This window comes from Cyprinodon variegatus, unplaced genomic scaffold (assembly GCF_000732505.1).
Source record: "Cyprinodon variegatus isolate N-32 unplaced genomic scaffold, C_variegatus-1.0 Scaffold355, whole genome shotgun sequence".
Classification (NCBI taxonomy): Eukaryota; Metazoa; Chordata; class Actinopteri; order Cyprinodontiformes; family Cyprinodontidae; genus Cyprinodon; species Cyprinodon variegatus.
Genome location: NW_015150808.1, coordinates 468537 through 495191, shown reverse-complemented (window position 1 = coordinate 495191; position 26655 = coordinate 468537). Strand labels below are relative to the sequence as shown.

At 38.0% G+C, this 26655-nt stretch overlaps 1 protein-coding gene across 2 annotated transcripts in view; it reads left to right on the top strand.

Moving 5' to 3' along the window:
• LOC107091872 (ephrin type-A receptor 3-like) overlaps positions 1–26655 on the top strand; it is a 120317-nt gene that overhangs the window by 85767 nt on the left and 7895 nt on the right. For both annotated transcript variants that reach the window (XM_015386053.1, XM_015386052.1), the window contains exons 11-15: positions 2946–3013; positions 3608–3733; positions 5266–5451; positions 16878–16939; positions 20418–20627. In XM_015386053.1, the coding sequence (XP_015241539.1) occupies positions 2946–3013; positions 3608–3733; positions 5266–5451; positions 16878–16939; positions 20418–20627 (652 nt within the window). The remainder of the gene's footprint in view (positions 1–2945; positions 3014–3607; positions 3734–5265; positions 5452–16877; positions 16940–20417; positions 20628–26655) is intronic.

Genomic DNA, 26655 nt, shown 5'->3' with positions numbered 1-26655 from the left:
TGGAAGTTCAGAGTATTAAATATATATGGCACAAATATGCAGTATTTTGGTTTGGTATTATTAGTGTGATGCAGAGTCTGTGCCATGATTTATAGTTTTCTCAGCACTTAGGTAAGTTAATTGTAATTTAAGGCAAGTTAAATATAATTTAAAAAACGGATATGTTAACTCATTGGAAGGTGTTTTAGGTGTTTTATAAGACATGCAGATTGTATAATGGGTTTCAAAGTCTAATAAAAAGCAAAAGATTCGATTCACTGAAGCTTGCAGAAACCCTTTGTATGTCAGGAATAGAAATAAGAAAGGAAGTACCTATATTGGCGGAAAATGATCTTCATATTGTTCTCCTGAGTCCAATTGTAGTGTGTTTAACAGATGAACCAAAGGTCAGCTGCGTTCAGTTAAAGGTATTAAATAGCTGTTTGGAACATATATACCCGGAACACAGCTGTCGAGGGAAACAAAAAGCATGTCCATGTCAGATTTTGCGCCATGTTTAAGACTGCTGCGCTAATGAGTCATGACACTCCTAACTGGAGAGGAGGAATGAGCTGCTCTCTAATTACTATGGAAATGTGTTCATTTCCCATCAGACACACATATAAATATGCAGCCATGCACTCACTGAGTCACACACATACATTAACACACCAGGCAGTGAAGAAGGGGAGAGAAGGGGGGTGTTTCCAACATAGGTTTTGCAGAACATGCGCATTCATATGTGTGCGGGTGTGTCTTTGTGTCTGGGTTTGACTTTGCATCCTTGGGGGATTCACACAGTTGGAGCAGAGGTGTCACCTATATCCCCATTCCCCATATGTTTTAACACACATGCCCCAGAGCACTGAGTATATGAGGCTGGGAGTCAAGGGGGTAATGATAGTCCCTTGGTGTTTAGCTGGGTTGAGCCATGCTGATAAGCAGGTGGGACCAAACAAACCCCTGTTAAGAACATTAACCCACCCCCCATTCTCAGATACAAACCAGCAGTTTCGACCATTTTGCACATGTGCCTATGTGCCTGAGAGTTTGTATTCCCACAGCAGACTATTGATGTCAGTGTCACAGCAGACTCAGCTGTGTAAAGTCAACAGAAGGACTAACTAACTTAAGGACTTACTGAGCTTAGTTAGACCCCACCCTTTCCCCATCTTTGCTCCTCCATTGCAATACTGCACTGCCTGCTCTGTTTTATTCTGTCCGTCTTCATTTCATTTCTCTACCCCTTTTCTTTATAAGATCTCTTTTCTCTGTCCCTTTCAGTCTCAGTTTCATTTCTGTCCTCCTCTCTACTGATTTTTTTAATCACATACATGGCATGAGCCACGTATTCCCAATTACTTCTCGTATTGAGCTCACTTCAATTTATCTTCTTGATGTACTGACGTACTGGCTAGATGCTTTGCTCATTGTACAAGGAGGCCTGTAGCCTTTAACTAGTTCCTCTGTTGATAAGGTTTCAGAAAATTACCTTTAAGAAATTCAGAATAACCCATCAAATGATCATATAGAACAACGCTCGAAAGAGAAATATATTTCAAAAATAAGAATAAGAAAATACAGAAATTACATATAATATAATCCACATGTTTATATTTCATTATATTTGGTTTGAAGGTGTTTTGTTTACGAACTGAGTCTGAGCAAATATCTAGATTACTCTGAAACATTTTATTGAAGGAATTTATAAAATGTATTCTACAAAGTAATCAGGATGTTTATGCCCAAATCTACAGCAGAATGAGCAATCTCCAGTGCAGTGAGACATTGTCAAATTTCTGAATGGAGATAACAGGAGTTGCTTTTATTTTACATCTAGCCAAACAAAAAAAGACAATGGAGATTTTAATTTCCAGCCAAAACAGTTTCTTCTTCTCCTCTGTCACTGCATGCATGCTTAGTGTGAGGGATTGCTGCAAATTGATAACAAATGTGAATGTCTACTGCGGTTACATGCTCATCCCGTAGGAGTGAATTCTGCAAGTATGACTAAGATTTTGGTAATATGCTTAATATTTCCCAAATGTACAAAAGTTTTATACAGCATTCAGTTGGAGACGTCAATGCATTCCCCATTATAAAGTTAGAGCAATCTAAAATTTTTATATTTCTTTTTAAAAGATGAATATGCCTCCTGGGTTTTTTTTTTTTTTCCAGGCAGGAGTTTCACAGAATCAAAAAGAAAAAAAAAAAAAAGGATATCAGAAACGCTCAGGTCTCACACAAACACGCACATATCCTGGCAGTGGATTCCCACTGTGAGGGCTGCAGAACACAACAAGTGAAATACTTCCTCACAGCTGCACTGCAGGATTCAGCTGATCAATTTGTCAATGTAGTTGTATTGATCTGGATTGACCCAGGCCTGAAGCCATGCTTGACTACCAGGAAGCAGAAAAGTAACAGAGTGGGTCTGTATTTGTGTATGAGATAACTGCTTCTATAAACAGTGTTTAAATATAGACGTTTGTGGTACAAACATTAAATCCAGATCAGGAAAAATGAATACAGGTTATTAAATGTGTGATATTACTTTTATATTTTACCAGAGCAGTCACATAAATTTAACTTTAACTTTAATGAATAGATTAAAACCTGTTCTGCTCTCAACAACATAGAAAAAGAAAACACACAAGACATTTCATTTACATCTACAGCACATCATGGTTATTATTTACGTTAGTTATTAACTTATTTACTAACATGTTACAAACACTTTTAGCTTATTACATCTATTATTATGGAAGGTTGTATTATGACCTCTAGCTGTATGGTTTTGAAATAAAACCCTGTTAAGTGAACCTTCAATACAATGTGAAAAAAAGTGAACAGAAAAATCCTTAAGGGTTGAGAGTTTCAGTCTTTTCTAATGCTTTTCAAAAGGTTGGCCAGGTAGTATAATTGATCCAAGACTTGAAAAATAAAGCTATCCCTTCCTATTGCAGGCATTGTGGATACATAAAGGCCAAGCAAGACCCTGATGAAGAGAAGATGCAGTTCCAGCATGGTCGAGGTAAAGACACTCACATATTCATTTAGAAATCATTTCAGAGCGACATTTGTCTAATAACAGTCTTAACAGTCACTTATGACGTTAGCTCTTTATGTAAGGCAGCAAGCAACTTAGTGAGGGAGAAATTGCCTGGTGTGACAACCCTGTGTAATGCAGCTTGACTGTGTTCTTTGTTTGCATACAAGAGTCTTACTTTCTTTGCTTGTCATCTGATTTGAAAACTTTGCAGCGCATAGACATTGTTTTTTCACAGACTCTTATATTAACGTCTCTTGGCAGAGTGCTGCTCTGTATTGGTTTCTGTTGAAATTGTGACTCATTTTAGTAACAAAATGTTTATTTGTGTGAAATATTGTTATGTCACATAGCGAGCTTCTACAATAGAGCTTCCATATCAACACTATGATACAAGAGTTCTTGGAAAACACAGAGAAATCACAATTTTTTGAGGCATAAATATTTTTCCTTAAAGATCTCATATTAATTGAAGGTTTTATGAATTAAAGTAAAGGTTGGTTTTTATCTTAAAGATTTAAGGAATCATGTAAAAACATCGAATTCTAAGCTTTTCTTTCTCCTTTTCTGTTAATGTAGTGAAGCTTCCAGGCAGCAGAACGTACATCCATCCTCACACCTATGAAGACCCAAACCAGGCTGTCCGAGACTTTGCCAAAGAGATAGATGCTTCCAACATTCGCATAGAGAGAGTCATCGGAGCTGGTTAGTTGCCTCGGAAGCATCAAAGAATTACAGAAAATCTGTTTAACATTAATATTGCATATATTTTTCTTTGTTTTACTGCTTTTTTATGAACACACAGTGCAAAGCTTTTTTTTTTCTTTGAACAATGTCAATTTGCCTTGAAGATTTCTCCATTTTGGTCACTAATAACCAAAGATTTTAATGTATTTGAGGAGATTTTGAAACAACTCTAAACCTTCACTAATGTGGTCTTCTAGCTAAACTGACAGTACTGGCAAGGAAAACATTCATCAGACAAGCAGCCAGTTGGTCCCCAGGAAATTTGGAGAATCTGAATAGATAACTGGGGATCTGTTAACAGGACAAGTATTGGACTCTCAATCAAAATGTCTGGTCTATATTGACGTGTGGTGGTTTTCCTAAGATAGAAAACTTTGAACTAATCTGACTGTGTGATCTGGTTGAATTGTATTTGTAAAGTGCATTCCGATGACATGTGTTGTGAATTGGCGCTATATAAACTGGATTGAATTGAGTTGGCAGAAGAGAGCTTTAAAAAGTTTGAAAACCCAGCATACATTGGAGTTTCAACTTGATATCTATATGATCTTTGCATTTAAGTCCACTATTTTTAACTGCATTCTTGGTAAATAAAGAATATAATGATCAAAACCATGTTTACAGTTATAGAAGAACATGCTCTTGTCAAATAGGCCCAAATTTTCATGTTTTAGCCAACATTAAAAATGCTACACTATCCACATGGTAAAACATGGTGGCAACATGATGCTGTGGAGATACTGGTCTTAAAGAGGGACATGGAAAGCATGTTAGAGTTGGTGACGGATCAAGCTAAATATTTGGAATTACTGAAATAAAACCTGCTAGACAATAAAAAGAGTTTTGGGAGGGTTCACCCTACAGAGTCACAATAAACTGTTCCTATATAAAAATAAATGTGTTACAAGGGTCCAGTTAAAACAAGTGCAACTAGTATGCTGCAGAACTTTTGTCCAAATACATTAAATCATCAGCAAATAATTTACTCTTGATAATAATCACCTTCATTTGTCATTGCATTATTTTACATACCAAAAGAAAATATGTTAAATAATCCATCCCTCAGGGAGCACTGTGCAGCTTGCAGCGTCTGGAGTGCATTTTGGGGTTAAGGGATTTGCTCAAGGACCCAGGGTGACAGATCTTATAACCTCTCCAGGATTTAAATTCCCTGTCCTTTAACCGCTAGACTACATCCCCCACTCTTTAGACATGTTGGGAACATGTCCTGATAGATTTTATATTTCACTGTAATAACGTTATGGTCTTAGGGAGCTGATTATTGTCTTGCTTTATAAAATGTTTCAAATTTGAGAGTTTTCACAATTATGTGCTATTTTGTGTAGGATTTTTTTATGTTGTTGTTTTGCCTGAAATTGCAAAAAAAATTGTTGTAGCAGGACAAAACTTTCAAGGACCAAAGTATCTAGGGAACTTCTATTAATTTTTGTCAGTAATATTATACGTCTTTGTGTTTGTGTGTTTGTCAGGAGAGTTTGGGGAGGTGTGCAGCGGTCGTCTGCGTGTTCAGGGGAAGAGGGAGATCTATGTGGCCATCAAGAGTCTGAAGGCAGGATACTCTGACAAGCAGAGGAGAGACTTCCTCTCTGAGGCGTCCATCATGGGACAGTTCGACCATCCAAACATCATCAGGCTGGAGGGTGTGGTAACAAAATGTAAGTAACATTTTGCTTTTTTTTTAATTACTGTAGATGTTGCACGAATCATGCCCTACTTTTAATCCATCTCTGCGTGAGTAGGTGTGAATGACTGTCTGTTGCATACCTGTTTGAAGCACAGCAGATGTGGCCTTGATGTGAATAAGAGCTGACCCTGGATCAGATAAAAGCTCCATTACCATGGTAACACAGCTGTGGTGCATTGCATGGCAGCGTAAATGTGATGTAACTGTCCACCACTCAAACGACCACTTGTTTACTTCACATGATTGTGTTTGAGCAATTAGAGTAAGCGTGTGTGTCTCTGAGGCAGGTGAGACACACGCAGGCCTGGTTCAACAAGATAGCTGATGTGTTATCACTGCTCTCCCCAGTTATACAGCCTTCCTTCGCCTATCTCATACTCCAGCTCTCTCTCCCAGTTAGTGTCCACATAATCGTCTTACTCAGTGGCTGGCTGTCTCTCGCCGTTTCTTGTAATTTTTTTCCATTCTTAGCGAATTGCTCTGTTTTTTTCTTCATTTTCTATCAGTTTCAAGTATAAGTATGCTAAGCTGGGAACATTTGAATTTCTTTTCACGTTTCTTGCTCTCTAATTCACCCAGTTAGAAGAACACAAGAAAAATGTTGATATATAACTTTATCTTCCTTTAAGTTGAATTAGGAAACAGCAAAAATCAGGTTTTCATATGATCATATGCAACAAAGGCGAGAAATAATAACAGATCTAACATTATAACTTTTATTTTGTTTACAAAAAAAAGAAACTTTCCACTGTGCAAAGTCATTTACAAGATGCAAACTGAGAACAGTGCTAGGAAGAATCTAACAGGACAGCACCGCTCTGTGTTCGAGGCTGGAAAGTAATTATATTTCTTAAAGAGCAAGGACTTTAAACACAAAGTTTTAGTTACTGTTTTTTTTTTCCATGCATAATATTTTTGGAGAACTTTTGAAAAATAAAACTGTTAAATATTAAATGAAAGCGTCAACCTTTTTGACAAGATCAACTAATTTTAGCCATACACATGCACCATTAATGAAACATACAGCACCCTCCACATGATTCACTCTTGCAGCAGGCAAAAGTGAAGTTATTGCCAAAGTTGTAAACCCTTCAAATAACTGAATAAGGTTTTTCGCATCTCAAATAAACAGCATTTGAAAAATAAAATAAGTATTTGACTGATTTTCCTTTGTTTGTGTAATTAAATATTTGAAAATATAATGCTGCATTTCTTGGAAATAAAAGAATTTAAATTTTGCTTGACAAAAACAGATAGTGAATGATATAGCCTGAAATCTGCTCATTTAAGGATAGGCTGAATTTATGTTTCTTACTTTCATAAAGGATAGAAAGTTTTTTGTTTGCTTGAATATTTTAATTAGTCTATTGGGTCTGGAGAATGACTTTACTCTTCGCTATAAAGTGCACTTCAGAGCTAGAAAACTAAGCCGAATGTGTTAGAATTCAGAGAGACATCAATGCTTGAACTCTGTCTGTTAAAAAACAGGATTTACTTTTCATACTCACTATATTTCCCCTTGTAAGAAGCATTGCTGCTAAGTCAATTACTTGATGCAGTTAATTGGAATTTCTAAGATATTTTTTTGCCAAGTTCAATTGCTGTAATAAACTGAATGTGACAGTAGGGCAGATGTTTAACTCCAGTGTTCATTGTTTAAATGTCCTTTAGTGATTGCTTGTTCAGAGTCTTTTGTTACTGTTATTTTTTGTGTGAAAGTGTTTATTTTCATCCAGCAGTGAGTAGATTACCTAAAGATTTTACTTAAGTAACACTAGACTCTAAACTCTACTGCTTTCTGTGTATTTCCTAGCTCAAGTAACTCAGGGTCGATAGAGTAATCAGAAACTCTGCTCAAGTAATAGCAATACTATTTAAGCAATATTATTTAAGTTAAAGTAAAAAGTACACAAAGGTATTAGGTACTAAGTTATATTACTCCTAAAGGTTTTTTTTCACCCCAAAGTTCCTTAAAGGTATAGTGGAGGATGTTCTTTTTCTGGGTGGATCATCAAAATAAGTGCTAATAACTAGTTACTACCTACTGTACCCATGATTGCATTCATGGTTCTGACTTCTAGCTGCAACTTTTTTTCCTTCTGTGGCAGCAAGTGTGTTATCAGCATCTTAAGGACTGGAGTAAGATAGTCCATGTCTTAAGCTTGCTAAATGTAAAATGTATGCAATTATTTGCCCAGTCTCACCTTATTGCACTCTATTATGACTACATTTAAATTTGAATATATGTAAATTAATCTATTCCTGTAATTAGATTGATTGGGTTTAAGATTTATTAATATTCATTTGTTTTTTTTCTCCTGTAAAGTTGCTCATTTTGTCAGACTTGTTGTTCTTCTCACTCCAAATAGTGTCAGTGACAAGAAATATGACAACAGTTCAAAACATTGATAGCAACATTGACAATATGAACAAATAGGATTTTGCAAATCGATTTTGAGAAGCAATGGAATTAGATTTAATACATAACCTGTTTCCAAACTTAACCGCTCTACAGTACATGGGTATGCCCTCAAATCATTGCACTTTTTTCTTTACCTCTTTAGGTTTTCAATAAAAAAATTACTTTTTTTTTTATTTAAGGCCTTGAGTGCTTTGAGTTCCATTAAATTTAGAATGTTTTTGAACAGCTTTATTTGTTAATGAAGGACTTTGTTCCTTAAGAAATAAATATATCACAATTCTTATTTTTTTCTGCAAATATGCAACTACAATAAGAAATAAATGTATTTTGAAGGTTTGTTTTTCACATCTTTACCAGAGGGTTCCAGTTATTCTGGAGGACTCTGTATTTAACAACATGCAGAAAAGTCCACATTTTAAAAATTCTTGTTTTTCTCCTCCAAATTATTCCCATACTGAGGGTATAAAAGTACTACTTGTTTGAACACAACAAGTCTATTTAGATTAGAAAAGATGCTGTCAAGTACTGTACATTCCCCATCTCCTTTTACTCAGTCCCAAAGCTCTGTCATTCTTCTGATCTGACATCTTGTTATGCAGATGTTTGTGAGAGATCTAGATGATAACAAAGAAAGCCGGATGGAGAGAGGTGGTACAAAGAAGCTGAATTTTCAAACATCTATGCAGACAAACGAAGCTCCTTTGCCCTCGTCTCCCATCCTTCTGCCACACATGCTCAGATCTTCAGCCCTTCATGCAGGAGTGCCCAAACAACAAAAGAGCAAATGGATATACGCTTGCATCGACCATGAATATTTATATTTAGGGAAGTTAATTGGCTGTGTTTTTAGCCTCATGAATATTCAGCGGCATGTGTATTATGAATGACACCATACTGAGATTCTTATTAATTCCTTCCTATTGTTTCACTCCCTTTCTTCCTCTTCTTTGAGATATTAAAGAGACACGCAACACGTAGACATGTAATTATGGCAAAGTCGCTTGAATAGCTTACAAGTCAGATTTAAAAACACCAAAATAAATCCAATAATTACTGTGAAGTGCTAAAAAATCTTCGACAGCAATGACATGGTTGACAGCAGTAACGGCTAAATAACTGAAAAATGAATTGACAAGCAATTTATTTCAGCATAATTAAGTCCTCTGTTGTGTTCTTTGAATCTGATTATTTTGTTTGTGCTTTTCTTATTTCTTTTTATATATAATGAGTGCTTGTCTCCTCTTTGCATGCGTGTCTTTGTGTTTTCTTCTCACCTGCCTTCACGGGACATTGACGAGCTGATAAAGCCCTGCAGAAACAAATCTCACTAGCAGAGCAGTAATTTCACAGGTCACAGCTCAGAGTGTGCCTGTGCGAGCAAAAGGGGGTTAGAGTTGAGATGGGTCAATAATTCCTTCAGGCCCTTTTACTCTGGCCCCAGCTGGTCCTCTCACACTCCCCTCACTCTAATCAGACAGGCCGACCTGATTGCTCTGGACTCAGGTGTGCTGAATTGGTTTGTGTAGGTGTGAGTAGAAGTAGACACCATAGTAGTATTGGTTTAAGTTGTACTGGGAGTAATTGCTTTTCTGCTGCAGTGGGAGTAAGAGTTATGTTGAAGCCAGTTCAGCAAAAGTTGAAAAAGCTGAAGTAGCTCTGATATTATATCAAGCAAGATGAGCTAGAATACATCTGGTATTATAGGAGAGAATGGAAAATCCTTCAAAATCGAGCAAAAAAAGGACAAAACATAATTTTGAATGAGAGGAATGGTATAACAAGTAAATACAATAAAACCCGAGGTAGAGCTTTGTCTGACAAATGTTTGGAAATGGGAATCAATAGAGCTGCATTTGCTCCAAGTCAGTTTGTCTCCTCATACATTCCCATTATAGCACCCACAGCTAGTCATTTTTTCCCTTCCTACTTCTAAGTCATGCCCAGAAATAAGCCATCTTTTTATTTGTAAGAAAGTATTTGCAAGATATATCTATATTTCTTTACATAAAAAATCTCAGTTTTAGATTTGCATATATTTGAAATATATTTCCAAGACTACAACATGGATGTATTTTTTTAAGATTTTGACCCCTCATCAAACAATGATAATTATGTAATCTGCTTCCAGGGGGTGTTTCGAGTGTTGGCCAAGTGGGTTAGAGCAATGTGATCTGAGAAGGTTGCAAGTAGGCATTTTGATCCCCACAGCCTCCACTCCGCAATGGCCACACAATGGCAGCACACTGCTCCCCAAGGTGATGGGTCAAAATGCAGAGAATGAACTTCCCCATTGTTGGACAATAAAGGTAGCCTGATAAACCAGACTAAATGTGAGATTCAATGTGTAATTTAGTCTGGCCCAGATGAATGAGTCATCGGAAGATTTTTGATGAGAACAACCTGTTGTTTTTCAAACCATGTCTGTGCCTATTGGCCAACACGCTGACCAATGAGTGCAACAGACTGTGATGTAGTAAGCGAGACAGAAAGCTGGTGGGGTAGTTTGAACAAATAGTCTGTCGGTAAAACGGTGAATACGTCCTTCTTAAAAATTAATGAGCGTAGAGCCTCTTCCTGGTCACGTTTCAACGAAAACCCCAGGTCTAATCCTTCAAAAACTGATTCCAAAGCTGAGTCAAAAATCGCCATCAGAGCCAGCGGTCCTTGACATACGACTATGCCGCTGGCGGGTGGGGCTAGTTTACTAGGCTACAAATAAAGGGATTTACACAATCAATAGGCAAAGCAGATAAAAATGCACATCACTCAATAGCCTCTCTTTGTCAGTTGAACCACATGATGATGTTCAGAAATGCAGATTTTTACTCCAGCCTCATGGAGGACTGTGATTCCCTCGTTTGACAATCGTCTTCTCCGAAAATATGACCAAAAAAAATTATTTCCCACCTGACATCCTAGTTAAAAATGTTGGTTTTGTCCTTTACCTTAAAAGATAAAATTTCCAGGCTAGCTGAAACATGAAACATCTGGATCAGCATCACTGATGTTGTTCAGCTTTTAGTCTGGTTCTGCTAATAGATTGGCCATGGCTGTCAATCAGAAGAAGATTTATGGTTATAAAAAGATTAGTGCAAACTTGAAATGTGCTAGTATATAGTAGTATAAATGATTTAGCCTAAGCAGAAAAACATGATACACTGACGTTTTGAAGCTTTTATTTTTGTAAAAACTTTATTCTGTTAAAAACATAAAACTGAGTTTTTCCAAGTACATGATAAAAATCTTATTTTTTTATGAAACAATATCCTGTATCCTCTTTCCTCATCAACTTGGCAAGCTGCTACTTTTAATGGTACTGCAAATTATTTAATATAATTTAGATTATATTGAAATATTGGTGACTTTAAAACTAGAGGCAGCCCTTTTGGGAATGGTAATGTTACTGGTGCCTGTTGTAAAAAGATTTGGAAACACTCTGTAGCAGTTATTGGTGCAATAGTTGTGGCAAATGGTGTTCTGATGTTTCTTCTGTTCCTGCTCCGTTGTGCAGGATTGTGTTAATGCATGAGTGTCTTTCTCATCTGAGTTATCCAGTTCCAGGCTCTGCTTGTCTAGGTGGGTGGGTGAATGTTTTCTGCTTAAAACCTCATAAGCCCCCAGCTGCTGCCATGTGCGGCTCTAATAACCTACTCTGCTGTCTGTCACCTGATTGTCGCCATTCTTATGGTAATTAGACCACTGCATGCAGAAAAACTCTATCTTTTCTCTATCAGGCTTTTTCTGCCCTCATCCCTGCCCATCCCATCCCTTTATCTCCCCTGTCCCTCATTTCATCCATCCGTCCTTTATGTGTCTTACAATCACTGCAACAATCGGCTCATTTAGAAAACCCTCAATTACAGAACTCAGTCTCTTCTGACACACAGACACATGCACACTCTCATTAAAGAGCTGCTCTACAAAGGTGCTTTTAAAACTGTTAAACTTGTATTTTTTTAGGTGTCTTCTGTCTGAAAAAACTAGCGACTGGCTTTAACTTTGCCTTTTTGTCTGCTGAACAATGGGCATTTTAGTGTTTCCTGTCAGTGTTTTAAACCATTCATGCTAGAATACACATGTAGATTTGAAGATTGGAAAGCACAAGAGGAAATGGGACGGACATAAAAGGTGACGACAAGTGCGGGATTGTGGGAAGAAGGGGGCATGCGGGGATGAGATAAGGTATAAGAGTGAGGAGTTGAGCGAAGATGAGCCCTGAGTTTAAATTATGGTGGCATGGGAAGTGGGGAGATGCTGAAGAGACAAACAGGAGGAAATGAGAGGTAGAAGGAGAGGTGAAGAGAGGAGAGAAGATAAGGTTATTGAGTTTCTGTCTCTCCGCGTTCTCTACAGCCCCCACAGCAGTACATGGCCCTTCCCAGAACAGAGATCTGTCCTGTGTTAAAAGCTTTGTATCATTTAGTCCAGACCCTTAACATTAATCAATACAGCAGTTATTTCATTTTCTCGTTTGTACCTTGGGCCGCCTCATTCAATAAAGCAGTAATGTGGTCCAGTGGCACAAGCACAGATATCTACTTGTAATGTAATTGTCCGGATGTATACAGAGTCTATCACTTTCTATTACGCTCACCCCAACACAAACTAAAACCACCTCTCATAATGTAATTTACTAGACCGTATGCTTAGTCTGCAGACTTATAAACGCATTCACACATAGGTGCCACTCCTAAATGATTAGACCATTATCAGAGGAGGGCAGCCCTCTTTTACCCACACTAATAAAGTGCTGCGGCAAACTAAAAGTTCTTTGATGTCTATTAGTAAGTGAGACATCAAAATAAGAAAAGCAAGGATTAAAGCTGTGTGAGCTATTTCGAGTGTCCAGTTTTTGTAAAGTCTTGATTTTTTTTCACCCTTATGTTAGACAACTCAATTTAATTCTGTCAAATGTAATTAGCTTTAAAATTTCTTTTTGCACAGCTCACTGCTGTTAGAGGTCAACAGATGTTTAGATAGGAAACAGAAGCGACTTCATGCTGTCCCTGAATAAAATTGCTTTAAAAAAGGATCTTTACTATTTAAAAAAGGACATTTCAAACTATCTTTAGTCTTTTTTATTCCATCCATCCATTTTCTGTTACGCTTATCCCTGTTGGGGTCGCGAGGGGTGCTGGTGCCTTTCTCCATCAGTCTATGGAAGAGAGGCGGGGTACACCCTGGACAGGTCGCCATTCCGTCGTCTGGCAACACAGAGACACACAGAACAAACAAACATTCATACACACACTCAAATCTCAGGAGAATTTAGAGAAGCCAGTTAACCTAACAGTCAGGTTTTTGGACTGTGGGAGGAGGCTGGAGTACCCAGAAAGAACCCATAGATGCACATAGAGAATATGCAAACTCCATGCATAAAGACCCTTATTGCTGCAAGGTAGCATTCTTAGTTTGGAAAGTCGTCTCTATATCAGTCACCTTAAGGAACAGAAGGTTCTCATGTATTTCTCTGATTTCATTTTGAACACCTTTGAGTCTACAATAACAACTATAACAACCTGCATAATAAAGAGTGTGTCCTGCTTGTGCTTAATTGTAGCACTTTCACCAACTGGGGAAAACAAAGGTTGGTTATTAGTTGCAGCTGGTCAAGCAGGAAACACGTCTGTTCTCCTTTCAGTCGGTTTTAGACCCACTGCTTCATTTGCATACAAAACAATCCAATTCCTGTCGCCAAGCAGTGTCCAGATGAATTCCTAACCAAAATCTCTTTTGGCTCCAGAGCCTGCACACACTGAGTGTCTTTTTTTAGGAGCAAAAATAGCAGCTTTATTTCCAAGCTGATGAAAGATAATAGACTGCAATGAATATCAATGTGATCAGTTAATTATATGCTTTCAGGAGGAAACTGAAATGTGCTTGTCTTTGGCAGAAGACAGCTCCATGACATTCTGAAGTGGGTGAAGTCCTGTCTGTGTTTCTGTGTGTGTGTGAGAGAGAATAGAGGCTTGTGTTGATGGTGCAAGAAGTAAAAATAGGTAATTGTGGGCAGGAGACAGAAAAAGACAATCTTATATATTGGGCTAATTTCAAATGACAGATTATTGCTAAAAACATGTTTTTGTGAGGAACAAACTCAAATCTTGTGGCTCGTGAGCTCAGACAACAGATAAATGTGTTTCATTGTGCTTCTCTCTTGAGCGCAGCTAACACCTTGAACCTTGAAGGCAATATTCTTTGTCACCTCCAACATACAGTACATGCTTGCTCTAGCACACACAGTCACTCATAAATTGGTTTTAAGGGTATTTTTTATTGTCTCATTTATCATGTTTTTAACTTTGTACAGTGTAATATTTACATGAACATTTACAATAGAAACACCAACAAGTGATGAAACGTACCAACAGAAAGCAGTGAGGAGTCTGTTCTCCTTTCACTCAGCATTAGACCCACTGCTTCATTTGCATACAGAACACACAAATGTTCTCCCTCTCTAAACAGAGCTTAAATCAGCCTGTCATTATAGCACCATCCGTCCCCACTCCTCATGGCCTGAAACCAGCTCTCCCCTGTATAAACACACACACACCCACACACACAGTGGCTCCGTGTGGAGATAAATGTGACCAGCAGTCCTCACCCCCAGCAGAAGAAAATCCAATTCTCTTTCACTTTTATCCCTGAGACTAATGTTACTGTCAAAGAAGACACCACCACTGGAGACCAGTTTGTGTTTGTGTGTGTATGAGGGTGTGTGCGTCTGTTTTCTGTGGTGAGATAGTGAATTCATTTAAGGTGATGTATTGCTGTCTTTACCTACAATCGTACTGTAGGCCTTGGTGGTGTTGTTGCTGGCTGTCCATGACAGGCGTGTGACCGGCCTTCTCCCTCATGTCCACCCTCTCTCCTGTCTCCTATCTCTCACTTTTTCTCCCCTCTGTTTTTCTTTCATGTTTTTCTTCCAATTCTTTGTAATTGCATCTTCCTTTCACTTATTTGCTTTCTCATTTTAATCCTCTTCGTGTTGAATTCCGTAGTGTTTTATTACAGTTTACATTCATATGCATGATATATTTCCTGCAACGTTATTAGAAACTGAAGCTATACAATCTTGCTTCATGGAGACAAAATCTTGGTCCAAAGCAAAAAAATAATCTTAGAAAAATATATAAAATAACATTTTTTATTATTATTTGATTGCATTGTTTGATTGATGTCGATATGTGCAAGGGGAAGCCGAAGGAAATTCTCCCTTGGTAACTGTTGCTTAATTGCACAAGTTGTCTTGTAAACTAAAAATGATTGTGTTAACTTAATCTTCTTTCCCCTCCCTAATGTTAAGGCGCTCTTGGGCAAAGCACTTAACCCTACCGATATGCATATCAGTGTTTGAATCTTTGTGTGAGCGCTATGTTGTTGAACATGGCTCTGCTCCAAAGCACTTTAAAGTAGTTATTATATAAAAAGCGGCATGCAAATACAGTCCATTTACTTGAACATTAGAAGCTGAATTGAATGTTTCAGATATCCGAGTTAGGAAAGTGGTCTACATTCTCTAGAGGATACACATCGAGGCTGATGCTTATAGTAAATAACATGATTAAATTATTAAGAAAAAATATAAGCAGCTAGGATAAATGTTGATTTTCCATACTTGCTTTTCATTCTTCAATTGAAGGGTAAAAACTAAAATATGCTGTTAGATGCAGTTATTTTTTACATTTATTTATTTGTCATGAATTTTCTTTGATATGCCACACCACAAGTTGGTTTTAACATTTAAATCACACAAAATTAGGCTTTTGGTTTACGGATTTAATGTCTATTCAAAACCTTGAATAAAGGAAATTTGAGCTGAAACAGGACTTTGTTTTTCTATCTCTAGTTTATATTCAAATCAGTTCATTGGAATACTGTAGAAATACCTTTTGACTGAGAAAAAAATGCACTATTGTTTACTACAGCAGTTTCATTATTGTGTAAAAGGGAATAAGATCAGAGGAATAATCCTCCTCAAGGAGACCAGGGGGATTCCTGATTCTCAGTTATATTTTAAGTAAGTGCATGCATTACATTTACTGCTTGCTAAGACATGTTATAACACATTACCTCTAAGTATTTATCAGATAATACGATGACTGTTACACATAGTTCTCTAAAAAAGAGGGTCATATTAGAGCTTTGCAAAAACTTTTTGATCCATTTTATTTGCCAAATTATTTAAACTGTATCTATCCTTTGTCTTTGGTTAAACACATTTATAACAGAACTCCTTGTCTAGACATGTTGGGTTATCTTTATGCCTCCCCCAGGACTTTCCCTGCCTCACAGAGGTCTGATTTGGAAAACGTGAACTATTCATTACCAGTGACATAGCCTGTGTGTTTACAACCCATGCTTCATCATTTGTAGCTGCACATCGAGTGTTTGTTTGGTGATTGGCAATGCCTGACTGCAGGGGGGTCAGGGTGTTTTCGGGGGAGGGGGGGCTGTAAAACAGGAACAACTGCTGTTTTTCATGTGTGTGGGTGCATACATGTGATTGCAGGTACTTTGTTAATCATTTGTAAGCCCCACCAGATGCCAAGCAGGGGATCATAGGGTGCAGGGGCTGTCAGTCAGCCTCCCCTTCATCACCCGCAAAGCTGCACATGAACACACACTTGTGCAGGTGCACAGCGATCAAACTAAAACCCCTCCCTTCCCTTGAGACTGATTAGTATTCATGAGATCTCAGGAGACCCCTCACACACACACATATATATGTATTGTGGTGGATTGGTCTATTCTAATTATCTCCTTGCGTTTATGGAGAGGGCTGATTAGAAGCTGTCAGTGTGACTGATGACGACATACCATGTTATCCCCCTGAGATAGGCGCAGAGACGAAAAGGGAGGATGGTCACAGCTGCAATCTCTGATTCTTCTCTGTCCTCATCTTTTATAGTTTGTGCATTTCTCCCTTGTAACTGTGCCCTATTAACGACTGCCTTATATTGTGCCTCATTTAGGTAAGCCTGTGATGATCATAACCGAGTTTATGGAAAATGGGTCTCTGGACACTTTCCTGAAGGTGAGTCATAGCTCAGTAAGACAGAACATTGCACTTCCAGGTCCTTCTTGGACTACACCACAATACTTTAGTGTTTATTATAACAAAATGCTTCTCTAAATGACAGAGTTTCTTCAGTTTCTTTCATAATGTGACTTGAAAATTCTTTAAACTGTATTAATTGCTGCATAAAAGAAAAAAAAAAACTAAAGGTGAGTTGATAACAAGCATGTTAACACTATTTCCTTAAATTTCTGTAAATTGTAAAAACAAACACGTATTCCTGTTGAGGAATCAGTTAGAATGCTTGCATATATTTTCCCTATAGGAATAACTGAAGTCACAGACAATTGAATCAAATCAGGGGCATATTAGTAAAACACAGTTACTCGGTACTTAAATCAAGATTTGTTGTAAACCTCATACATTTAGTTTTTGGTATCCTCCTTAATGTATAGATATGGACACCATGTTGATATAGTTTTCCTTTAGAAAAAGGATTGTAACAGTCTTTAAATCTGATATTTAATAAAAAAGTTACAGAAAAAAGAAATCACCTCCAGACTCGTTTATACCAACATGAACAAGTTTGGCTGCTCCAGCTTGTTCACACTAAAGTAATGCATAAAATTCTAAAAGAACTATTAAATGTCAGACAAAGTCTATCTGAAGGCTCTTGTTGTGAAAGTACATGTCTGTATAAGCAGGAAGGCACTGAAAAAGTTTAATTCCCATCAAAAGTATAGAGGGAGGAAATTTGTACTTTTGCTCCCCTGGGGAAAACAGCAGTAATTCCTCAATAATGTTCTTTGAAAAGATAAGTCCAACATCATTTTTGTTTTTCTAACACAAGAACAGAGAAAAAGTTTGATATCAACTAAATACCTCATATCAAGAAAACAAGTTAATACTAAACTGTGTAGCATACAGTTAAAAGTGTTCAGCTTTTGGCATCATTTGCTACAGCAGGACCCAGTCAGATCATTGTTACTGAATCAACAATTAATTATTATTTATCACTATTTATCAGAGGACCTTGAAAAAAATGGAGCCAAACAGAGCTGGACACAATGGTCCAAAACACAAAGGGACTGACTGAGGATAGAATGGAAATGGAAAGTCCTGGGTTAAGTCAAATCACATATCAAATAAATAAAAATTGTAAAATTAAATAAGTTTTTGATAGTGAATCAGTACATAAGTACAGTATTGTAAGGATGATTCTACATTTATTTGATCCATATAATCCAATGAATTACTTAAACTGGTGCTATAAATACACATTTCTCCAATCCTCTCACATACTGACCACAGGCCACCAAAATTAGATTTGAAATGTCCTGTTTTTTTTAAAGAGTTAATGAGGCCATGCACCCAAATGACACAACAGAGCCTTAGCAAGCCCACAGCATCACAGATCCCTCACAATGCTTAGAAATTGGAAGTGTTTCCACCTTTCATCTTTTGTTTTATACCAAAAAAAACTGTTGTGCTTGTTACTGAATCTCACCTAACCAAAACACACAATTCTAGAAGCATTTAGAAAACTTAACATTTTGTGTCTGTGATTACAAAAAAGGCTTTTTTTCGTGCATCATTCCCAAATGGTGAGCATGTAAAAAGCCCCTACTAGTCATTAAGGAGACCTTTATGGTCCCAGTATTCAACTCTTTACCACAGTTCACACAGTAAGTTTTGAAAACCTTCCTTATTGTCTTCCTCCCTTCAGCTACCAGCCACATAAACTAGGATTCTTTTCAAGTTTTGTGTCCAAGGTATAAAATAAACATGTCAGAACTTATTCCTAGGTCTTAGAAACTCTGATTATTTTCAAAAAAAAGAACAATAAAAAAATGGATCAGTTACATTTAATGTAAAGGGACCAATAGCTGTTCTTCAAAACATTTATTCCTCAACATCGGATTACCCTCCTCCTTAATAAATGTATACAAAAGGATGGATTCTTATCATTTTTTGCAGATGCAATACAAAAAAATAAATGTACTTATTATCAGGGGTGCAAATGAATATGGTCAGCTCTTTGTAGTGTTTGAAAATGTATATTATGTTTTCAGCTGTGATCATCAAAGATGCTGTATTGATTTAGCCGAAGAACCTTGAAAAAGATTTTGCATAAACCCAGATAAATGGCCCACAGCTCCTAGTGCGCTTCATGTTCGACATTCCCTTGATTCATATTCAGCCTTGTTTGTCAGCCAGTAAAATCACTGCACCGCTCCAGAGCCATTAAGGCTACAATGATGGCCCTGTTTCTAAGTAGGTGCAGATGCCATCTGCAGCACTGAAGCAAAATGAAGTGACAAGGTACAAAATGACTTAAGGATACTGTTACCAACCGTACCCACTGGTGAACACAATGTTAAATCAGTCAAATTACATGTTTTTTACATCACTGCCTGTGGAAAGGGAGGTTATAGGATGTCCATAGAGCCCGGTTGTTATGGTTTAACAGCTCAGCTGTGGTATCTTTACAGTTTGTCTTTAATTATGAACATTTATTAGGAAGAAATCCCTCTGAAGTAACAAAACCAGCTTCTGTCTCAGTAGTCTAACATCCGCTATCATCTCATGAAAGTTTTATCTAAATATATGTATAAAAAAATAAGCTTTTCTTTTTTTTAACCTTACCTCTCTACCTCTTTTCCTCTTATTCCTTTCTCCTTCCTGGCAGTACAGTGTGGTGGGCAGATTGATAGAGGAAGTTGGTAGATTTGTTAGACAGTTCAATCAATCAGCATCTCACAAAACCACCAGCTAATTAACTTACTGCACAGCTGCTGAGGGACAAGAGAAAGACAGGCTAAAGAAAAGGAGGAGAGAGGTGCACATAGGCAGAAAGATAAAGAGAGACAGATAGACAGAGGCTAAATTCAAGTGCAACTGAGCTCTTCCCCCTCTCTGAGACAGAGTGAGAGACAAGAAGGAGATGGATGGAGACTAGAAGGAGACAGAAGAAGGAGAAATGATATGAAGGAGAGAAGGTGACTGATAACACGAATGGCTCTTTAACAGGGATCCTTGGCCCAGGTCAAACATAATCAGCAGAGGAAAGTGAGCTGGACTATCATCGATCAACAGGCTGCTAAGTCTTTGCCAACCACAGCTGAAATATTAAATCCAAGGAAAGCTGGGCTTGCACGTGCTCGGTGTTTAAGAGGACAGTTTTGTCTGCCATGGCAGGTTCAGTCCTCTGTAGGTAGCAGTTCTTTGTTCCCGTGATCCTCCCATTGATCCCTGGGAGAAGAAATATATCTTGTCTCAGCCACCTCCCGGACTGAGGTCAGAGTGCAGGGTTAGCAGGAGCTTAAAGAATTGCAGGGACCCTTGGGGACTCTGTAATGATTCCAGTGCAACTGAAATCCTGGTCTAAACCTTAAATTACAGCTATACCTGTTGTCTATGCATCAGCAGACTACAACTGTATGTCAGCCGAAAAAATGACGCAAATTAATTCAATTTTGTTTCTTTCTCGCTTTAGAAACATGACGGCCAGTTCACAGTGATCCAGCTGGTCGGCATGCTGCGTGGCATCGCCTCGGGTATGAAGTACCTGTCAGACATGAGCTACGTTCACAGAGACTTGGCAGCTCGAAACATACTGGTCAACAGCAACTTGGTGTGTAAAGTGTCTGACTTTGGCCTGAGCCGAGTTCTGGAGGACGACCCAGAGGCTGCCTACACTACAAGGGTAAGACCCACTCACATTTCGCAACTAATCAAAACTAATTGATACAAATGCTGATAAACTGGGTATCATTAGCTATATATGCAATTGTGATAGATGTGCTGAAAAGTTAATATTGTGAATTTTTTCGTATCAAACTTTTCCTATAAATGGCACCATCCGAAGGTGGAACCAAATGTAAAACTGTGAGATTTAACAGATATGTTTTAATAAAAAAATATAGAAAATGAGCAGGAGTTTCCAGTCTGCTCAACACAGGATCAGTCTTGTTATGTGTCACTGAGCAGTGTTGCGGGTGTGCCCCCATCACCTGACCACTGCAAGCCTCTTAACGTCACATGTGTTGAGCTTCAAGGGAAGCTCAAATCATTTAAGTTGTTTCTGCTTGTCAATGTGATCAGAATCACGGCTTACCTGGTGAGTTTTTGCAAAGTTTCAACATAATTTCGTTTTACAGTTTGAATCAGAGCTAGGGAAAGTAAGAGTTTAAATTTAGGTACAGTTTAGAATTGATTTAGAATAGTAGTTTAGAATAATACATATAAGAACCAACATTGACGGACTCTGGCAGTTACACAAAAAAGAGGCATCCACTGTTTCACAACAGATATTATTAAAGCACATCTAAATTCAACATAATATCACTACAATTGTCAAAAGAAAATCCTATGAGTTATGACATTTAATTTTCCAAGAGAATAAATGAAGTATTTTTTTATTGAATTTAATTCAAAATAGTTTAGGTTACCGATTATAGTTTAGGTAATAGACCTGAGATTGAGTTGAGTGACTGAAAGAGTAGTGTTACTGTGTTTTGTTGAAGGTAAAGATGCTTAACTAGTTTTCTGTCACACTGGATGATCCGTTGTTGTCAGGTTCGGGTCAGACTTTTTATTTTATTTTTCATACAACATACTGCAAGTTTAGTCTGTTTAGTTTTAGTGAATATAAATAGTGGTCACATGTATTTTAAAATGGAGGGCTATATTTAAGGCATATTTTTTGTGAAAAGAGAGAAAGCCTGGTGCTGCAGGTAATTAGACATGAGCAGAGCATGCAATTCGCACATGAATGTTTCCCTGCCATTCTGATTAATTTCTGCAACCAACACCACTTGATTGAATTGGATGAGCTCAGAGTCAAGATAATGAAGTCCGTCCCGCAGCTGTGGAAGGGCAACAGATAGCACATGTGTCTGCTCAGCTACACCCTGCGAGTGACCTACAGGACATGCACACCTGGGTAGTTAATGCACGCTGTTTAGGCCACTGTACTTTGGTTTAACTATAGCATTCACTATGTGAACAGTCAGTGGTGTGGGACAGACGGACTGCATTTAGTAGCAGTTATAGCAAATAAAATATATTATTTATTCCCATAGTGTTTTCTCAGTCTGTGGCCCAAAATCTAACTGTGTAAGCTGTTCTGTTATTCATTTTTGGGAAGGTCAATTATTTTGCACGAAAAGCCGAAATGAGTCAGACATTTTTTATTTATTGTTATAATTTGTATTACTAATATGGAACAACCATTAATGTAAACATTGTTCAGGATAGCTGTTCAAAAGTAGTTCTCACACCAATCCAGAAAATATCAAAACTGTATCAAATGTGGTGGAGCAGTATGTCAGGTTTTGATTATTTCTTTTGAAATTGTTCATTTTCCATGTTTTTTTTTTATCTGCCATCACTAATTCTAGAACAGATGCATGAGAACCATTTGCTTAAATACTACTATGGAGAGAGAGAAAGAGGGGAAAGGCAGGCAGGTGAGGCAATCAGGAGGGAAGTGGACACAGCTGGGGAGGATCAAGCTAATTAGCTGAGGAAGATAAAGAATACTAAGCTGAAAAGGACTTGAAGGAAACCAAACAAGATAAATGTGTAGCTTGATCTAAAAAAAAAAAAAAAATAAAGATCACAACAGGAGATGTAAAACAAGAATGAAAAATAATAAAACCAAAAAATACCAAACAATACCATTATCCGATATTGCAGACATTAGAAATAACAAATAACTGCAAGAAATAATACACTAAACAATAACCCTACTTAAAGAGGAAAAAACAACTCCCTAACATTTTTTGCATATATGCAGTTATCAGTCTTTAAAGACTGCAGCATCTTCCCCAGCCCTTAGTGAGACAGAAGGAACTCAAACATCAATGAGGCAAACCACTGTGGAGCAGCTCATCAAAATTGTCCACAAGGAGATATCATTATTCATATTCATAAGAAAAGTTGGGGAAGTTATTCTTAATGTGGCATTAGCATTGCCCTAGGAGGGGTGGATCAGCCGCTGACAGCACTATAGCAATCACACACAAACTCTCACTGATGTCAATAGACCTAGATGAGGAGCTGCAGGCGCTGATGGAGGAGGGAAGAAAAGGCTGAGATGGGGATAAGAAAGACAGAGGAGACTGTGATCCATGGGGGAAGAAGAGAGAGAGGAGAAGGAAGGGGAAGAATAGTGATTCAAGGAGAGCTGTTAAGAGAAAAAAAGATGATATTGGGTAGGGGCGGACAGGATGGTTGTGGAAACAAAAGTACATTGCAGTGCAACTTGGCAGCTTTGTCTTTCATTTGACTTTCACCAAGCTGAGGTAGGGAATGCTAGGTGGTGCAGAGGCAGCTGCCGCATGTTAAAAAGCTGAGGCGAGCCTATAGAGGTATGATGTCTATGTGCGTCAGACTAAACACGGCGAGGGGTGGAGGGGGGTCTATACATGGAGGTGTGTGTGTGTGTGTGTGTGTGTGGGGGGGGGTATCCTTTTTGATCTCTGTGTCAACAACAAAAGCAGGGCGAGCTTGGGGAGTTTATCCCAAATACTGTTTACATACATCTGCTATCTCATCAACTCTCACTAGTCAGAACATTGTGGCTGTTGGAGCCAAGGTTTAGCATTTTTGATACTCAGACATACCAAAAAAAAAAAAAAAAAGCACTATTAGTACACATTTTTATTTCTACAGTTTTAAACATGGTTTAAAACTCCATGTTTTACAACGTCTAAACCTCCTGCACCTTGAAATGTATGGTTTGTTTCTGACTATGTACTGTACATTCAGGGGCTGTTCTCAATTCTGGGTTGCTCATTATGCCACTGCATTTAACAGTGCTAGATGTATTGCACTCACTTGTCATTTGGATTGTCAGACAAATGTAAAGGGCTGGTTCCACTCCCCGCAGTGTGTCGCAGTGAGCTTGTTTCAGATATTTTTTATTTATGTCCAATTTTGAAGCTATGTTTTTCCACGCCACAACGCAAGAGGGAAAATCACGAACTAGCTGTGGGTCTAGATACGGCCGTGGCGGTGAGGAAGTGGGGTCAAGTTTGTCCGACAACGGAGGGACATCAGGGCAAAAAAGGGCGGGGATCCAGGTGGAAAAAGGGTCCCAGCGTTCTCGCCTACCTCACTCTTCTCGCTGGTCCAACTTTACGAGTCGTTTTCCACAATGGCGGTCATACAAATAAAACAAGCCGGTAAGGTACCAAACATGAAACAAGGATTGTGTAGAGTGGATGTAGATTTGACCAATCAGAGGCCTCCTGTCTGTGGCACTGTCTGTGATCACCTACAATTTTGGAGAGGTGCAGCAGAGTGTCTGCGTCAGGGGCGGAGGCACATTTGAATTCACTGTGACACACACGCAGACGACCTCGTTTCTATAAATCAGTTTTAGGAGGGGAAAAAAAGGCCTTACTATGCATATTGTACGAGGGCATTTACTGTCTATGTTATGGTCCGGCCATTTGTGGACTTCTTTTTGAGTTTTCTGGGGGAGGTTCAGTTAAACTGTGATTTTGTGCTTTGTTGGTCATTAGTTTGTTTTCCATTTTGTGTCATTGTAGTTGTTTTCTAGTTATATTTAAGTAGTTTTGTGTTGTTTGTCTTGCTTTCTGTTGCCCCCTTGTGCCTGCCTCTTTTCCCCTAGCTCAGGATCGGCAACCCGTGGCCACGGAGTCCCCCTTGCAGCTTCCTGGAGCTTTTTCAAAAATTTATGAAAACTTATTTATTTATTTATTTTATGTTTTGTTTTGTTTTAATATGGTGAGCAGGAGGTTAAAGAAAAAAAATGATTATGTTTTCAAATGCTGTCAACATTTGTATAATAAATAAGTTTAAACAATAATTTGCGTCATAGCCATAGAGATCAGTGGTCAGAACTTGCAACCAGTGTGGCGCGTTGCCACGCTGCGGGTGTGTCTCGGACCATGGATTCCAAATGGAAAAAAAGATAGCTGATGAGAAAAGAGGATTCAAATCATTTGCTTTCATTATCAATGCGGAAGGATTTCCTGCATTTTTGCTTTTTGTAATGAGAGGTTGTTAAAAAATAAAAAATTTGGAAAGGCATTTCCAGGGAAGGCATGCTAAATATGCAGCCGACCACCAAGCTGGGAGTGAGAGAAAAAGTGCGATTGCAGAACATTCTGGATAAATTAGAGGAGCGCAAAGATAGATTTAAGAACTGGATTGCATCTCCAAACTCCACTACTGGTGCTAGTTTAGATGCAAGGATGGAGACTGTCCACAGGTGGGCTTTGATGCAAGGATGGGAACTTTCTTCCATTTTTTCCGCCAAATCCTAAAAATATAAATAACACCAAGGAACGTTGGTAATGGAGGATGTGTGATTTCAGGGTTAGAGAGCATTGCTCTGATGGATGTCAGTTCCTGCTTGGTTCCTCGTGACTCAATCAACTCCTCCCAACAGAAACACCTCAATTCCTTTATCGTGTTTTTTATAATTTCATTGATGAAACAAAACTTAAACTGCGCAGTAAAGGGCGGTGAAGCAGCGCGCGGTGAGAGCATTAACTGCTCCTCCCTCATCTCCTGCTACTATGTGAAATTTGCTCCAGGATAAATATTTAATCATGAATACTTATAATACTGTATATTTAAGCCCACATAGTTCTTTTTTTTATAGCGGACTAATACAGTACACTTCCAGTCGTGTTGTCATACAAGGCTGATAGAAGAGTTTTACATTTTTGCGGCTCCAGACAGATTTATTTTTTGTTTTTTTTGGTCCAATATTGCTCTTTGAGCAGTTTGGGTTGCTGACCCCTACCCTAGCTTCTAGTTACTTCTATCCACCCCTGCTCCATGTCAGCTGATTACCCCAGTCTTTGTTCTGTCTCCCATTTATACTGTACACCTCCTGTGCTTTTCCTCAGTGCTGGTTTCTCTTCATTGCTTCGATCCTCTTGTGTGTTTTCCCCCTGCCGTCTTCTGGTTTGGATTTCTTGTTTTTTGATCCTGGATTTGGGTTTCTGTTGCCATCTGCATCCAAGTTAAATGTGCAAGAACTCATCTTTGCATTTGGGTCCTCAACCAACCTCCACCCAACCTTGACAGTCATTAATATCTACTGTGGTTATAATCCACAAATGAATTTGACAATGGCTAAAGGGTACAAAAAGTGTGCAAATTCATGAATTTACAATAAATTCAAGAAATACTGCTGAAAACCTTTGTCAGACTGACACAGAATACATGAGAAGAAAAATACTGCAAATGATAAATGCTGCTATCACAGAAAACGGAATAAAGTGTAAATGAACAGCAATTACACATTTTAAGTCGACAAAAAATGTTCTGTTTGTTGATGACAATGGATGTTGTAGTACAACGGCACAACAAACTTTTCGAATTGCAAAAAAACATGTTGCAAAAAATATAAAGACTAATTACTTCTGTCCCATTGTAATTAACAGCCATTTGTGATCAAAGGGTTTGCTTTAAAAATACTAGGCTGTATGATTACATTTGTAATATATTCTATATGTAAATACAAAAAGAAGTAAAGGTTCTTGCTCAATGTTGGGATTGATTGTTGGGAAGGAGCTAAGATTGCTAAACCAACAAAAAAACAAAGAGAAAGTAAGGTTATGCTTAGAATCCCTGTCATCCATATCATGTTGATTCTGTATGTTCTTATTTTTCAAGTTAAATTTGGCCTAAAAAAAAGACAAGAGTAAACGTGGTTTTAGCACTCTAACCAGAGTATTTTGTTTATG